At 40.7% G+C, this 18486-nt stretch overlaps 1 protein-coding gene across 2 annotated transcripts in view; it reads left to right on the forward strand.

Moving 5' to 3' along the window:
- The window catches only part of SCAF11 (SR-related CTD associated factor 11), a 73516-nt gene extending 60631 nt beyond the window's left edge, over nucleotides 1-12885 (forward strand). For both annotated transcript variants that reach the window (XM_034402816.3, XM_060694700.2), the window contains 2 exons: nucleotides 599-718; nucleotides 9918-12885. In XM_034402816.3, coding sequence (XP_034258707.1) covers nucleotides 599-718; nucleotides 9918-10046 — 249 coding nt within the window. In that variant the 3' untranslated portion in view covers nucleotides 10047-12885. The remainder of the gene's footprint in view (nucleotides 1-598; nucleotides 719-9917) is intronic.
- The last annotated feature ends 5601 nt before the right edge of the window (nucleotides 12886-18486 follow it).

The raw sequence follows: 18486 nt of genomic DNA on the forward strand, positions 1-18486 counted from the left end.
GGGTGAATATAAATGTATTTCGTATGTACTTGATTTGATATTTTATCTTTTTATGTTTAATAAAGTTTTTTTAAAAGAATTCTACAGTTTGTATACTGATACAAAAAATACATAACATCAGATCTACTTTGATAATATGTTCTCAAACCACTCTTCTACCTATATTAGCTGTTTTTTTTTTATAAAAGAGGAAAAGATGGAGGTATAGTAAAAGTAGTTTTACTAAATTGTTGGAACCTGCACCTGTGCAGGCAATAGCATGTTAACAAGCTTCTTTAGACGAACAAATGTTTTGTTTCAGTCAGTTATTGAATAATCTTTAGCCACTTATGGCTAGAGGTGACATGAACAATCTAATATCCATAATAAATATCCCCACCAAGTAATATATTTTTGTTAATTGTTATATATCTCTTCTAGCATTAATGTTATTGTTATATTTTAGAAAGTATGGGGGGGTGCTGCTTTGCAGTCAGAGATTACACTGCTGTGGAGAGTAGCATTTATGCATATTTGAATTGGGTATTAATCACTTCAAAAATGTTGATGTGTATCTGTGCCGTTTCCCTAAATAAGATGCACCCTTTATTTTTTCTAGAAATTATTAATTCAAGAAAAAGCTGCACAAGAAGTAAAACTTGCTATTAAGCCTTTCTATCAAAATAAAGATATTTCTAAAGAAGAGTATAAAGAAATAGTTAGAAAAGCAGTTGATAAGGTAAGTAATATCTCATCAGTGATTAGCAATCTGGTTTTATTAATACTTTCAGGCTTTTGGACATAGGAGGTAATAGCTTTAGCTCTATAATATAGCTGAAGCTGTTACAGGCATTTAGTATATCAGATATTGTTTCTCACATATAATCACCATTATACTGATCATGTTTTTCATTTTTGGGCTAAGGAATTAGAGCACAGCAAAGTATGTGGTGCAAAATGAGGTATGAAGGCAAAATTGTATCCTTGTGAATTATCCTTGTTTTTACCTCAATCATGTACTGTTTCCTACATAGTTTTTCATTCTTAAACTTTTTTCTCTTATTAACTCCATCTAATCACTATTTTCCTGTTCTTCCCTTTATCTCAGTGTCAGGATTCCAAGTAATAGATCCATTGCAAGCAAGAACTCCGAGGCAGGTGAATTCCTCAAAGAATTGGAAAGCTTTATTGGAAATATCATATTGGCACATATCTGATGAAAACCAAGGGGCCCCTTGGTTTTCGCCAAATTAAAGGAAAAGTTTTTCCCTCAATCCGAAACAGTCACATGGCCCAATCAAGGCAATATCTGTTGGTCTGGTGACATCACTCCTCTTTCTTTTGGCCAGGTGTGAGAATGTCCTTGGTTCCCAAGAGAAAGTTTTATTTTGACTATACAATCCCAGCTATCTCTAATCCCCCCTCCCTATCCCTCGCTCCAGTGTGGCAGCACTGAAGCTCCAAGATGGCTTTGGCCAGGTCAGCTTCAGGGTTGACATTCAACTTATGCTCTCTTCCTCTGTGTTCTTGTTTATTCTTTTAAAAATTGATCCTCCTTCATTCAGTCTCCGTATATGACCAAATTGGTTTAACATTGCTTTCCATTATTGTTCAAGTGTTCATTCACATTTATATTGTTCACATTATTTAGCAGCCATTCTTGGCTCTCTTACCACAGTCTTCTTGAACCCAGTCCCAAGCAAACTTTTCCAATTCCATTTTTTTTCTGACATGCTTGTTTCTCATTTCCAGGTAACAAATGGCCAGAATTTTGTTCTTATGCACAGCCCTTTTCTCTGCTTTCAACATACATTTATTTCTGGTAACAAGTCACCTAGTACTTACTAACTTTCTGCCACATATGCACATCTTAACATTTGTCCCTCTATTTTCCCACCTGTAGTAAACATTCTACTAAAGTACACAACATAATATACTTGTTCTCATTTTTTACCATTTTGGGCAACTTGCAGTAGTTTTCTCCATCAACTGTCCCATTTGGCACATCCAAAAAAAAGAAACTCCTGGCATCTAGGAACTAGATGTGCCTGAAAGATTCTTTCAGGCACAGCAGAAGCAAAGTCAGCTGTGAGATTTTCTCACAAACCCCATTTAGGTAAAAAACCCTTTTCACCCCTGGCTACCCACAGTTCATTGTCCACCAATTATATTCAGTACTTTTGTTTTGGGAAAACAGTCTGCATCGGATGATAGCTCTGAGAACTTGGCCTTGGTGGGTATCTCCCCTTTGGCAGCAGAAGGCTCTCATGCATTCCTTAGCCCTCCTCACATTATTTGTCTCTCTCCTCACTAGGGCCAACCTGGATGTTCAGCATGAAATCTGCACTAATCTAGCTACCTTCACATCTGTATCGGCTAAGGGATAACCCCTCCATAACACTAAATATTGCAGTTTCCCCCTATAGTACTGAGAGTCTAGAATCTTCTTGGTTTCATAGTGCTCCTCTCCTTTAACTAGGGTGGGAGGGGAAGGTTTTTTCTATAGCAGGTCTTAATTCCGAGCTATGGAAAGGTTTCAACAGACTGCAGTGAAAGCCTCTCTTGAGGCTTTTTGGCAGCTGCATCTCTACAGTAACCAGATTTATGATCTGAAAGGGTCCTATGGGTCCAGCTTCTTACAAGGCTGCCTCAGGTTAAGGAACTTGGTAGATATGTATACTTTATCCCCCACCTTGAACTCCCCCCTTGGGGCTCTTTTCTTGTCCGCCTGCCTCTTCTGCATTTCCCTAGCTTTTTGCAATGCCCTGCGCACCACCAACCATATTTCCTTTAACGTTTTCATCCATTTGGCCAAGGATGCTGTGAAAGGCTGCCCTTTCTGTCATGGGCCCAAACTCTACTCCTCTAGCTACCCAGAAAGGGGTAAACCCTTTACTACTATGCATGGAGTTATTGTATGCAACTTCTGCAGAAGGTAGCAGTTCAGTCCAATTGGTCTGTTGATAGTTGACATAACACCTCAGGTACTGCTCCAAAACTGAGTTCATAAATTCACAGACTCCATTGGTACTAGGATGATAGTTGGAGGTAAGGCCCTGTGCTGAGTCAATTAGGCTGAGGAATTCCTGCCAAAAGTTTGACATGAACTGCACCCCTTGGTCTGCAATGATGTGTTTTGGGACTCCATGCAGCCGATAGATGTGCTGCACAAACATCTTCACCACAGACCAGGCGGGGGAAACACGCTACATATGTGCCTGCTTGGAAAATAAGTCTGTGATGGTTCAGATTAAAATATTCCCTGCACTTTCCAGCAAGTCCACAATAAAGTCTATAAAAATCTCTTCCCAGGGCTTCATCAGTTCGGCTACTGACTGCAGTAGACGAGGGGGCTTCCCAAGTAGCTGTTTCATTGAAGCACACACAGGGCAGCTGGCTACGTATGCCTCTATGTGTCTTTTCATCTTTGGCCACTAGAACTGCCTCTTTACTAAAGTGAAGAGTTTTTATAAACCCAAAATGTCCTGCCTTTGTGTCATGACTCCTCTGCAAAATCGAGGTCCGTTGGCTGGCTGGGACATATAATTTTATCCCTTTCCACACCAACCCTTCCTTCAGAGATAGGTTGTCTTTGTGCTGCTGAAACTACTCATCTCTTGCCAGGGTGTCTTTCAGGGATTGCACTATGTCCTGGGCTGGCTCTAGTTGGACCACTGCCTGTTGTCGGATGATGGCCGATGCTGCACACTGTTTAGATGGGATGATGCAAGTCATTACTGCTTCTCGGGCGCTATTGTACTGCGGCACTTTCTTGCAGAGAGGGCAACTGCAAGGAAGTTCTTCCCTCCAGACAGATATTGGAGGGTGAAATTGAACCAATTAAAATATTGAGCACATCGGACTTGCTTAGGGGACAGTTTCTGGGGGGAGGATCTTCAATGCTTCTTGTGGTCTGTCCAGACCTCAAATGGGACCTTGCTACCCTCTAGAGTCTAGGGAAGGCTCTGATGGATGCTCTGCGTCGGACGCAGAGATAAAGCCAGGGCTGCCTGACATTTCCCAGCCACTGGAGAGGCAGCTGCCTTTGGAGGCTGAGATGAGTGAGGAGAAAGAACAGCCTGTTCCAGATGCATGTATGTATAGAAAAGTTAGGAGAGGTGAACAACGGGGGACAAGGAGTCGACTGGGGAAGCAAAGCACACATGGACGCTGAATGGCCACTCCCTGGCTGGGGAATAAATAGAAAGAAAGGGGAGTGGTTGTCGTAGGAGACAACAGTTCGTATTTCTGGAGGTTTTGCTCATTGTGTTCCGTGCATCAAAGACTGCTTGCCAGAACTTAATTTGCAGCCTCTCAGCTGGGAGCTCACGGCCTTGCAATTATCACAATGAACTGGTAAAGTCTGTTGCTGCCGTTAACTCCTTGCAGGACTCTTGCCTGGACTTTTCGGTGGGTGAATGCAATTAATTCACAAGAGTTTTCGTGACAAAGAATCTGTTTCTTGCTTCTGTTAAGGCTAGGTCAGAACATGTGTAGGCACAAGGTTGCAATTCCCCGTTGGCATTCTTTTGGAGTAGGACTGCCCGTATTGCTACATCACTGGCATCAGCCTGTATTACAAATGGCTTCTCTGGGTCAGGATGCTTCAGGACTGGCTGTGCAGTGAAAAAGCATTTCAGTTTTTCAAAAGTGGCTTGGCAGTAAAGGGACCAATTGGGGGTTTGGCTGGTTTTTGGTTTCTCCCCCCCCCCCGGTTTTCAGCAGATTGGTGATCAGCAGGGCTATCTGGGTGAATGTGGGAATGAATTATTTATTTATTTATTTATTTTATTCGGCTTATATGCCGCCAAATTGGTGGTAAAAATTTGCTAAGCCTAGGAAGCTCTATAACTGCCTCCTGATTTGTGAGGCTCCCATTCTAGTATGGCTTTCATTTTGCTGGGGTCCATTTCCATTCCCTCAGTAGAGATACAGTACCCCAGATAGTCCAAGCAAATTTTGTGAAACTCACACTTGGACAGCTTTGCGTACAGTTGGTCTCTTTGCAGTGTCTTGAGTATTGCCCTGACTAGCTTCATGTGCTGTTCAGGGGTTTCAGTGTATATCACCAATTACACCAAGACCCCTTTGTATGCATCAGGGGTGTCAAACTCAAGGCGTGGGGACCGGCCCTAGCCCCTGGGGTTCTGAGGTCCGGCCCGCAGGGCCGCCCTGGAAACAGGAAAGGACCAGCCTGCAGCACCTCTGCCAGCGAAAACAGATCTCATGAGGGCCGTATGCAGCCCTCCTGAGTTCTGTTTTCACTGGCAGAGGGTTACAGGAGGCCATCACAGCTGGCTACCCTGGCCATGCCCACCCTGGCCCCCTGAGGTCAAACACAACCCTGATGCAGCCCTCAATGAAATCAAATTTGACACCCCTGGTATAAATGCACATGCAGAATTCATTTATTATCTGCATGAATATGGCAGGAATCCCCTGCAGCCCAAAGGGCATTACTCAGAATTGGTAGCAGTCCAGGGAACAATTGAATGCAGTTTTCCACTTGTGCCCTTCCTTAATCTAATCTGTGCCTCTCTCAAGTCCAGTTTAGTGAAGATTTTCCCCTTTGCCAAATAACTCAGCATGTCCCTCCTCAGGGAGAGGTAGTACGGGAGAGGGGGTACATGTTCTTCACACAAAAACAGTTTAGCCCTCTATAATCCATGCACAGCCTAAGGGACCCAACTGCTTTTATTTATTTATTTATTTTATTTTATTTATATGCCGCCCTATCTCCGTAGGACTCAGGGCGGCTCACAACAATAAAATATCCAATAAAATGTGTTAAAATAACCCCCAGTCCAGGGTCTTTAAGTCACGGAGGAAGGTGCAGAGGTCAGGGGCCAACTGGAGCCCCAGAGGAAGTTGGTTCCAGAGGGTGGGAGCACCCACAGAGAAAGCTCTACCTCTAGGGTTCGCCAGTCGACACTGTCTAGCCGACGGCACCCTGAGTAGTATTTTCCTTGAATAGCACAATCTCTATAGTGCAGTCAGTGAGGTGAGAGCATGACGTGATTCCTTCTCGCTGAAAACCTCAGCTAGGTTGGAATCAGAGGCTCTAACCCATCAGTGTATGGGTTAGACCCTAAAAGGTGTAGACCCTTTTAGTGTATTTGCGGTTTCCACTTTCACTTTCCTAACCGCAGGAGCAAGGCCAGCTTGCTACACTCTACCTAGCTCTTGCTGCTTAGCAGTTTTTCTCCACATCCGCCACCTCTCTGTTCCAGCTCACAGTCTTCGGAGAGGGGCGACATACAAATTGAATTAATAAATTGAATTAATAAATATTTTTTTGGCACATCCCAAAAAAAAGAAACTTCTGGCATGTAGGAACTACCAAGAGTAAAACTTTATTAAAAAATTCATTTAGGCATAGCAGAAGCAAAGTCAGTTCTGAGATTTTCCCGCAAAAACCCATATAGGTAAAACCCCCTTTTCATCCCTGGGCTGCCCACAGTTTATTGTCCACTAATTACAGTAGTTTTGTTTGGGAAAACCTAGTCTGCCTGGTCTGCACCGGCTAGTAGTTCCAAGAACTTGGCTTTGGTGGGTATCTCCTCTCAAAGCAGTAGAAGGCTCTCATGCATTCCTTAGCCCTCCCCCTACCCTAGGAATTTACCAAACCCCCTCCCATTTCTGTTTTACAAACTGCAAGCTGGAAGTTGATGCAGGTAATGATGAAAGCGAGTCAGCTTTGACAATTTCTCTTGTCAACTTTGGTTTTTGATACATTAATTATAAGAGCCATCTCATTGTATCATACTAAAAATCTTTGGGTTTTTCAGCCAATAAAATATTTCTGTATAAAAAATATAGCACGCTTTCCTGTCCTTGATGAACATATTTCCAACATTCGTTGATTTAATTTGAATTGGAAGGCTGCCTGGCCAAATGAATCTAGACATTTTACATAGGTAAAAAATAGGGGGAAAAACAATTAAAAGAGAAACGGACATGTGGGTCCAGACAAAATCATCCATTACCTTATAGAAAACCCACCAGGGGCTCAACAAATGATTTAACCCCATGCCTGGGAGCAAAGCCTCATCTTCAAAGACTTGCAGAACCCTTGTAAGATGAGAGCCATGGGAATCGGGGAAGGGGAAAACTTGTCCTCAATGCTGAATAATTTATTTTCACACATGATTTACTTTCCTGATACTCAGCTCCTAACCCATTTAACCTCCAACTTTCAACTCCATTTTTGCTCAAAACCTTCCATAATTAAACACAATTCAGTTTATTAGGTCTTGACAAACTTGACAGATCTTGACAAACTTGAACAATGGGCCCTATCCAATAAAATGAATTTTAATGTAGAAAAAAGCAACGTTTTACATTTAGGCAGGAAAAATCAAAGGTATAAGTACAGATTAGGCGAGACCTGGCTCAAAAACAGTAACTGTGAAAGGGACTTTGGAGTTCTAGTGGATAATCATTTGAATATGAGCCAGCAATGTGCAGCCGCCGCCAAAAAAGCTAATACAATCCTGGGTTATAGAATCAAGATCACATGAAGTATTAGTGCCGCTTTATAAAACCCTAGTAAGACCACATCTGGAATACTGCAACCAATTTTGGTCATATTACAAAAAAGATGTTGAGACTGGAAAAAGTTCAGAGAAGAGCAGCTAAGATGATCAAAGCCTGGAGACTAAAACATACGAAGAATGGTTGCAGATTTTGGGTCTGGTGAGTCTGAAGAAAAGAAGAATTAGCGGTGACATGATAGCAGTATTCCAGTATTTGAGGGGCTGCCAAAAAGAAGAGGGGGTCAAATTATTCTCCAAAGCACCAGAGGGCAGGACAAGAAATAATGGTTGGAAACTGGTCAAAGAGAGAAGCAACCTGGAATTGAGAAATTTCCTAACAGTAAGGACAATTAATCAGTGGAACAGCTTGCCTTCAGACATCATGGGTGCTCCATCACTGGAGGTTTTTAAGAAGAAACTAGACAGTCACTTATCTGAGATTGTATAGTTCCTCCTGCTTGAGCAGGTGGCTGGACTAGAAGACCTCCAAGATCCCTTCCAGCTCTATTCTATTTTATTATAAAATTTAGCTAAATCAATGATAGGCATCCATTCATGCCTATCTCAATGATTTATATATAAAGAGCAAGTCTGATCTGTATATCCTGTGCATTACCAAAATTTGCTCATTGTCACTTTTCATACCATTTCAATCAGAATTCTGCCAAACTGTCAGGGCTGCCTCCAATCAATCCCTAGGAAAGAAGACCTTTGACTCCATAGATTCAAAAAAAGGATACTTTTACTAGGAAAGAATTGATTGCAGCAAGAGTCAGTCAAGGTCTGAAGCAAAACACATGCAAAGAGACAAATTGAAACTAACCCCAGAGCCCAACCCCAATAGTTAGACAACCAGAGTTCAGTCATCAGCCAGGAAGATATTTTTTGAAAGTCTCTGGTCCAGGTGCATCGCTCCTCCTTTATGCATGCCATTCCCAGGACGGTTGGCCTTGGAGATGTTAAACAAATCAAGCTGGCTTCTCTGAGTGAAGGCTTCCCCATTGCTTCTCAGAAATCTGAGTTTTACCTCCTGCACACTTCCTCTCTCAAATACTCATTGCTTCCCTCCCCATACCATTTCCATGGCAGCTTGCAGCAAGCTTGAAGGAAAGTGAAGATGGCCAGGCTGCGCTTTTCAAGGCAATTGGAACAAACTAATTCCTCTGCAGTTTTTTCAGTCACTTACTGTCTTTCACTTAGTATAAGGGAAGCATTCTTCCAAAGGTCACACATAGATATAGCCTTTGTACAGATGCAATATTAAGCAAATTGCACAGGTACTCCATAAATGACTGCACTATCTAGTGTACATCTATGTCCTTGCCATTTATCAACATACTATTTTCATTTTCATTAATATTTGTAAATACTAACGTTTATAGTATTCTTTTAATTTCACTTTAATATATAATTTCTCATTTCTATGCAAATTTTTTAAAATATTTCCAGCATTCCCTAACTACTGTTTCATTCAATTTTTTAAAATTGTATTCGCTATTGGAAGCACTTTCCTTAGTTCTCCTTGGCCACTTCCAAAACAGTTTTTTAAAATTGTATTGTCTAAATGGTTTTGAATTCTGTCTCATTTAATCTTAAACCTGTTTTCCTTGACTCCTTCTTTGTAACTGTTTTATCTTTATGTTGTATTTTTCTCCCATTCTTAGTTTTGCAGCATTCTCTTATACACAGTTTTCCCAGCTCTTTCAGTTCCTTCAAAGAAGCATCTGTTTTCTCCATAAATCACTCTTGGCGTTACCAAAGATTGTCCATCCCACATTAAGAACTCTTGCCATACTTATATCTCACACTGTGGCTGTCATAAGTAATCAGATCAGTTGTGCTTTTGATTCATTTATTTTCTATGTATGCATGTTTTTGTGTGTATTCGTGTATGTGTGTGTGTGTACATGCAATACATACATACTTTATGTATTTGAAATAAACTTTTTCCTAAGCAGATGTTCATCAAAATCAGCATTCTCATTCATTCTTGGATCTACGAATAGTCTAATTATGTATTTGGCGTTCTCTCATCTCATTCCAAGCTTCCACTATGGTTTTTTTTCTGGATTATATTCTATCAGCATTAAATAGAACAGCCCCGGGCCGCAGCCACTAGTGGGCTGTGAGCTGTTTGGAACTAAGCCGCAAAAGCAAATGGAGCTGCGTATGTTTTTGCCAGTTGCTTATGCGGAACCACCCCTCTATACCCCCCCCCCCCCGCCAGTCCACAAAGCCAGAAAGGTTGGAGAACTCTGATATAGAATTTTTCCAGAAATCACTCTAGTTTTGCTGAAGCCTGACATTCAGTAGTCATCAGATTAGGAATTACTATCTTCATCTGTACCCACAATGAGATATATTAAATAATACTTTAACATTTTTTTTTAACTTTTCATTTAGGTTTGCCATAGCAAAAGTGGGGAAGTTAATTCTGCAAAAGTAGCAAATCTGGTAAAAGCTTATGTGGACAAATACAAACATTCGCGAAAGAAAAATCCAGATGAAACTGTTTCTGTGGAAAGAAAATAAATCCAGAATGAAAAAAATGCCATCACGATGACTGCAAAGTGCAATTTTGACTTGGACTTTTAATTAGAAATAGTGGCTGAAATCTGATTTTGATAAGATTATTTTTCAATATAGTGTATAATGTTTTCTTATAAATAAATATAGATTAATGCTTAAACTTTATCCTTTTGCAAAAAGCTATGTAAAAAGAAAATAAAAGGAATAAAAGACACCACCCACCATTCCCAATTAGTTTGTTGAATGCCACGTACAGTATTTTTGATTCACACAATCTGTCAGAATTTTGGGCAGGATAATAAAATAATGAGTCAGAGAAAAGACTGGAGTAGATTTTTCTTTGATTTTCTTGCCACTCTTTTAAACCATAGTAAATGATTTTAAAATGTCTCACTTCATAGGCTCAGTGTATGTGTGTGTTGTCTTTTCATTTCTCCTCTTGAGGATTTGCTAGTGTTAAATCCCAATATAGTTCTGAAAGGCATAGTGTAGATTTTCATCTAGCACTTCACCTTTGAAGAACCAACCTGTTAATATATTACACAAAAGTATTTTGCATTACATTTAACTTTGGGTTATTCCTTGCCTAATTTAATTTGTGTTTAATATGTTTCAATACAGCATACTTCTAATCTTCCAACCATTTGAAATGTCTGAGGGAATATAAGAGGTGGATTGTGTAAGCAACAATCTTAGTCAAGTTACTATGACAAAGTATTGACATTGATTTTAAAGCAAGCAGTTGTCTGAGGCCTGTGAAATAAAAGAATATTCTAGCAAGGATTATACTATGATGAAGGCAGCATGCCAAATTCATAACACCATGTCATTATGACCTTGTACTAGTTTATTACATGAAGTCCAAGCGGAGAATGTTATACTGATCTTAAATGTATATGTAGCGGGTGGTGAGGAAGGTTGCTACCTAAAAGTAATTCATTAAGCATATTGCAGCTATATTTCAGTCTCTTGCTATCAGCTGTTTTTTTTTTCATAAATGAAGAGCTAAGGAAATAACAGGCATTGATTATTCCTTGCAACAAAATGTAACCCTCATGCAGTAATTGCCTTGCATTTCATTGCAGGTGTTGTACTTGGAATCTAGGTCAATTAAAGGTGTAACTGGGAGAGGCAAACTAATTAAACATGTCTTCTTGAGAGCACTTGTATTTCTGGCAGGCTCCACAGAAAGGCCCAAGACAAAGGGATCACCCAGGAAGTTAAAGCAGACCACTATCACAGTTATTAATTCACATTCTATTTCAGACTCAATATAGACTCTTTGTCTATATTGTTTGTATAACTAAAGATAATATTTATCTTATAGAGTCTTTAGTGTGGATATTGTTTTTATTTACAGTCAAGTGCTATGCTTAGTCTTCTGAAGAGAGTTTTTGTTAGAATAGCATATATGCTAATTTTCAATATAAACTGGCTGCTGACACTTTAAGTTTGTAGAATGCAATTTTGTTTAAACTCATAATTTGCATTTTATAATTAAGTGTATTTCTCAACCATTTAAGATGGGATGGGAATTCATAAGTATACTATGTGTTGGTTTGGTGCATCTGTGTTATTTTCTCAGTGTTTCTAAATTTAGGTCTATTTTAGAAGTTCATGAAATTTCTCTGATTTACATGCTCATTATTAATTTTTCTTTTCTCTTTGCTGAGTATATCTCTTTTGTCTGCATAAGATTTCATATTCACAAATCAGACTTTAAAAATCTATGTTTGACCATGGAGTTAGTTTACTTCTTGATGCAAAACTAATTTAGGGACCCAGTACAGTGCTGAAAAGGAGAAAGTCGATTCCTGTTGAGATTGAGACAATCTTCATAATTATTATTGGTGAGATGATGGATTAGGAAGTTTGCTTAATATCTTAGTCCCATATCTCTCCAGTATAGTAGCAGCAGATTGCAAACTTTCACTGCATTTCCAAACTGAATGAAAGGGGATATTGACTAGCACGCTATTGGCCTACTTCCTTAAGTATTTTTAAAAGACATTCCCTAATATGCAGCCTTTTAAATGATGGTTCAGGCACACATCACTGAACTGAAAGATATTTGTTTGCTTTATGTGACAAGCACTTCAACTAACAGTGAATGGAGGTACTGTGTAATTGTTAGTTCAAGTCACATCTGTTTCTGAATTAAACACTGCAAGCATAAGTCGGCATGCTTTGCTTGAAGTATTTCTGGGGCTGGTCACTTAGGGTAGAGTGATTGCATCCAACATTTTTTCCTTTTCTGGTCACTTTGTCAGTACTGAAATGCTGAATCTTGCTGGACCCCTTTATGAAGTATGTATATGATTAAATTTGGCCAATCTATACTATTTTTTAATTAAAACAACAACACGAGCCTTATCACAAATATATGTGGAAAGCTTGTAACCAAGTTTAGGAACATTTCTTCATTATAAGATTGCATTCTTACCAACAAAGATTAATTCATTAGGGCATCTGGAATTGACAGGATTAGTCAGAATAGCCAAGTTATTTTTGTATTCCTGTGTTTATTGACTGAAATATTTATTTCTTAGTAGTACATTGCAAGAATTTCAGTAATAACATCCAACTGCTTTAAATTGCTATGAAAAAATGATAATTGATATTTCTTGAAATGGTGCACTGAGCACTCATTCCAGTCTTTTGGTGTGCATGTGGCTTAAATGTGTTATCATTTTAAATATAGGAAAATTAAAATCAGGATCACAGTGGCTAATATCCAGACTCTGGTGTCTGTAGCATAGGGCTGGAATAAAATATACTGAAAACAATATTCTAAAGAGTTTTATGTAGTTCAGAATATTTTCTAATAAATTCTTTTGACTAAGCTGGAACGAGTCTGCCTCTTCTTAAATTGTGCTAATTTAGAAAATTCTGTTATGTGCACACCACTTCACATTCAACGACTGGGTGGTTTGCTATAATTACTACATCCCATCCACAATGTGTACCCTAGGTATTGTCCCATCTCTGTTCAATACCTTGGAAACTCTTTTTCTAAGAAACAAGCATGGAAACATAATGTCAGGTCCAAATGGTGTCCTGTCATTGTGTTGGAGGGGGGTGGCTTGCTGGCATTTTTTTCATATCTTTGCTTTTCCTGTAACTTCTTGGGAATTAGGGAAGGGGATTGTCTTTGGAGACGGAGCAGACTCCCAGCCGGTTCCAGCCTGGTTTCAAGGCCATCATGCCCTGAGAGTGAACCATTATCTGCCTAGCACCTCGGAGTTCTCAAAACAACCTTGCGGCATCACACTGGCTGCCAGTGAACTTGTCAGGAGGGTTGGGTTTGGGAATGAAATAATTGCTTTGTACCTTGTGCGGGCTTTTTTAGATTTTGCCTGATTTTACTACAACCACACTCAATAAAATTTATTTTGATTCAACTCAATGGAGCCAAGAGTTTTGCTTTTCTGAGGGACCAGCTGGGACAGGTCCTTACATTAGGTGAAATCTGCAAAGTTGGTCAACCTGGAGGCATATTGGCCTACCATGGGGACCGTGCACGCAATGTCAGCCAAAGACAATGACTAGGAGGAAGCTGACTGCTGAGGGGAAGCATTGACCAGGCCTCCCCTTTGGCTGGACCTCTCTGAGTGAATGGATGAGGTTGGGAACCTGAGAGATTCATCAATATCCAGGTGGTCCATTGGAATCAGAAAGAAGAAAGACTGGAAAGGAAGAAACAGAGGAGTGACTCTGACAACAAGCTGACAACAAGAAAGGCAACCGGAGCTGGAACAGCTTGAGGATGAGGACAAGGAAGGCAGAGAATCTGGTTATGCTGACTTACTGATGAAGCAAGCCATACGGTTCATGATGCATGCCTTCCAAACCCTGAAGGCACGTGAGTCATATGCTACGATTGCCACCAGTGAGGCCCAACAGACCCAATAGGAGGAAGATGGGGGACGAGTGTCATGGTGGGGGCTGCAGTGAGGGACCACATCCAAACTCTGTGCCAGGGCTGCAGGGTGGTGGCAGAATACACTGAGGAATTCTGTGACCTGGCATGCCGACTCAACGACTGGCTGGAGGACATCATCATCAGCTGTTTCAAACATGAACTGAACAACGACCCGTAAAATGCCTGCTTTTCAAGAGGACTCCATACCATTCTCCACGATTGGTATGTTCTGGTCAAAGAGGTGGAAATTGACCAAACATTAAATAAGTATTACACAGATTTCATGGAAGAAATTCTCCCCGTAGAAGAGAGAGATGGCAAAGCCACACAATCTGCAGACACATTCCATTGCCTGCTTCAAGTGTGGCCAGGAGGGGCTGAGCTGCAAAACTGTATGCCAAACTTTCCAAGTGTGAGTTGCATCAGACCAAAATAGACTATTTGGGTTATCGCATCTCACATGAGGGAATTGAGATGGACCCAAAAAAAGTTGAAGCAGTGCTGGACTGGGCTCCACCCCAACCAGAAAGCAACTGCAAAGCTTTCTGGGTTTTGCCAACTTTTACCAGAAATTCATTCCATCATTTGCGCAGGTCACACTCCCCAGTAAAAAGCAATTAAAAACAAAAGGGGGAGGAGAAGCCTAAACCTAGCCAGCCCCTTAAATGCACTTTAGAATGCCAGACAGCTTTTGAGAAGCTCAAAGGGTTGTTTCCAGCTGAGCCGGTCCTGAAATATCCTGACCCAAATACCCTTTTTGTTATTCAGGCTGACACTAGTGATGTTGCCATGGGGGCTGTGTTGTTACAGACAAATGACAGTGGCCAGCTGCAACTCTATGCTTATACTTCCAGAAAACTATCAGGGACTGAGCAAAGGTGAGCAATGTGGGAGAAGGAAGCTTACGCAGTGTGTTGGGCATCCTAACCTGGAGGCATTTCCTTGAAGGGAGCAAAGTGCCATTTGAAGTGTGGACTGACCACAAGAACCTAGAGACATTAAAAATCCCATGGAGGCTATCTCCTAAGCAGGTGCGATGGGGACAATACTTTAACCGCTTTAACTTTGCATTATGCTACCTCCCAGGAGGCAAGAACTTCTTGGCCAATGCTTTAACTCGAATGCCTCAATATAATTGCTCTAAAGCAGAAGTAGTCAAACCTCTGCTCCCACCCAGTCAACTGGTTGCCCAAGTCACCACCTGAGAGCAAGCAAAAGAGAGACCACAAATCAACAACAAGGTGACAGCCACACTTAAAGCCACTCTGAAAGACAACAAATTATTTCCAAACTATGGCAACATTTGCTCATTCCGGATGGACTAGCCTGGGTGCGGCCTAAGATATATATGTCTGAGAACCAGAGGTTAATGGTCTTGGGGAAGAGCCACAACTCCAAGGTTGCTGGACATTTTGGTTTTGTAAAAACTTTGCATTTGATCAAAAGGCAGTTTTGGTGGCTGTCTCTGAAAAAGACATTGAAAGCAATGTAGCAACCTCCTTATCTGTGCCTCAGCCAAGTGATGGCAAGGGAAGACCCCAGGACAGGGGTGAAATGCTTCCGGTTCAGACCAGATCACCCAATCTGGTTGTGATGGCGGCAGGTGGTTCAGAGAACTGGTAGCAAAAATCCCTGCGCCCCCCCCCACCATGCCCAGCTGAGCCGCACGATCATCAATTTTTTTTACTTTTAAAAGCATTTTTTTCTATAACATCTTCTGCCGAAAAAATGCTTTTAAAAATAAAAAAACAAAGCCTCTGATGATCGCGCGGCTCAGCTGGGATCATCAGAGGCTTTTCAAAGCATTTTTTTCTGCAACCTCTTTGGCCAAAGAGGTGATAAAAAAATTCTTTGAAGAGCTTCTGATGATCCTAGCTGTGTTGCCTGATCAGCAGAGAGGCTTTTCAAAGCATTTTTTTCTGCAAGCTCTTCGGCCAAAGAGGTGGTAAAAAAAATGCTTTGAAAAGCCTCTGATGTTCCCAGCTGAGTTGCCTGATCATCAGAGAAGCTTTTAAAAGCATTTTTAAAAAGCCTCTCTGACAATCCCAGCTGAGTTGCCTGATCGGCAGAGCCTTTTCAAAGCATTTTTTTGTAACCTCTTCAGCCGAAGAGGTTGTAGAAAAAATGCTTTGAAAAGGTTTTTTTTTAAAGTTGGTCACGCCCACCCAGTCACATTACCCCTCCATCAAGCCACGCCCACAGAACCAGTAGTAACAAATTTTACATTTCACCCCAGGACTCCTCCAATTTGTGGCGGAGTCTTCAGCACCCTGGAGAGAAATCTCCATGAATTTTACTGTGGAACTTCCAGAAAGCTCAGGAAATACGGGTGATAACTGATTTATTTTCTAAGCAGGTACATTTTGTCCCCTGTCAAAAGAGGGGACAAAATGCACCTGCTTAGCATGGGGTTTGGCCAACCTATTTCTGCACCACGTCTACAGGCTACACGGAGCATCTAATATATTGTTTCAGACAGAGGGGTCCAATTCACCTCTAAGTTTTGGAGGGCTTTTCTTAACCTGCTTGGTACTGACTTGGAACGTAGCTCAAGTCACCACTCCCAAACTGTGGGTGTGAACATATGAATTCAGTATTGGAACAGTATCTTAGGTGTTATATCAATTAGCAGCAACATAACTAGACTGATTAGTTGCCTTTTGCAGAAGTAGCGTATAATAATTCTGTGCACTGTAGCACGGGGTTCACTCCTTTTAGAGTGGCTACAGGACAATGCCTGAACTACTCCTTAAGGATCCACCGATATCGTAGTTGAAAGACTGGTTACAGGACAAGACTTTAATCCAATGCCTGAACTACTCCTTAAGGATCCACCGATATCGTAGCTGAAAGAGTGGGATACTCTTCCTGGGCCCCAGAAAGTTCAAAACCAGAGAGGGCATAAAACCAAGGCATGCTCAGCATCTCGGCCCTTTTCTGTTCAGGAACTCAAACCATGTGATCCTGTCCACTATTAAACTATCTTTCCAAGCAGTCTCCATGTTTCCAGTGCCTTTTTCCCCACTTGGAGCTGAACCCAGAAGGATATTTCTTCTAACAGTAGTATTCTGTCTCACCCTTATTTTTGAGTTCTAGTGTCAGCCTGTTCATTTTTGCGGAGACCAAGATTTTCTTTATTATTTCCTCTTCCGGGGGTGGGGTGGGGGGGTTGTCCTTCATGTTCCCAGTATTGCGCATAAATCAACCTTGCTGCTGTTATGACAGGCAGCATTAAGTATATCAATTCTTTGCCATATTTATCTTCTGTTTTTCCTAGTAGAAATAATTCTGGTATCTCTTCCAACCATGTCTTTATCTGATGCCAAAATTCCCTAGCTTTTGTACATAACCACCACATGTGATAAAAAAAATCCTAACACTGAGTTACATTTCCAACACTGCAGTGATAAATTCCTGTTCATTTTTGCTAACCTTGTAGGCAGAAGGTGCGACCTGTAAAACATTTTATACAGATTTTCTTTGTATGCGGTGGCTAATGTTAGTTTCCTGTTTCTCTCCCGTAAATCTTGCCATTTGTCCAGATCAATATTATACCCAAAATTTTGGGCCCACATTACCATGCTTTCCTTCACTTGTTCTTATGCCATTTTATATTCCAATAAGTATTGATACGTTTTCTTTATCGCCTTGTCCTAATAAAATTTTATCTAGCGCCATTAATTCTTTCTTAATACCCCATTCCTTTCTATCTTTCATATGGCGTGATTTAATCTGTAAATATGCCCACCATTCCAATTCTACCCCTTAATCTTGTAGTTCTTTTCTAGATTTTAATTCCCCCCTTTGTTTAAGATATCCTTATATGTGACTACTTTCTCCAAATTCATGAAGTTTGGATGCACCAACACCTCTAGTGTAGAGAGCCAAGCTGGGATTTCCATGTAGTTCTGTTGCTTAACTTTTGTCCAAACTTCGAAAAAGCCTGAGTGTTTTGAGAGCAGCCACAATCCCTTTGGATTAGGCCCCTCAATTCTCTTCTCAGTACCACTGGGTTATAACTTCTTTTTTTTTGTAGTCTAGCCTAGGTTTTTATGGCCTTGTAGATACTCTTCAGAATCTACCAGAATATCAACAGCCTTTCAACAGCCACTCATACTTTCTTTAGATGACGCAGTACTGAAAACCTTTCTTTCTTTCTTTCTTTCTTTCATTAGATTTATATACCGCCCTACTCCTGAAGGACTCAGGACGGTGAACAGGCACAAAATAAAATACATAAATACAAAAGTTAAAAGATATAATTAAAACCAGATTAAATAATTTAGCCCAAGACAATTAAAAAATCCCAATAATTTAAAACAAATTAAAATTTCGATTTAAAAGAATTTTAAAACAGGGGAGAAAATTAAGCCAGGCTGGCTTGCTGGAATAGAAGAATCTTAAGAGCATGGCGGAAAGTGCGTAGATCCGGGATCCTCCGTATCTCTGGCGGGAGCTCGTCCCACAGAGAAGGCCCTCCCCCTGGGGGCCGCCAGTCGACATTGTTTAGCTGACGGCACC

Source organism: Pantherophis guttatus, chromosome 7, assembly GCF_059756535.1.
Source record: "Pantherophis guttatus breed Tessera chromosome 7, ASM5975653v1, whole genome shotgun sequence".
In the NCBI taxonomy this organism is placed as follows: Eukaryota; Metazoa; Chordata; class Lepidosauria; order Squamata; family Colubridae; genus Pantherophis; species Pantherophis guttatus.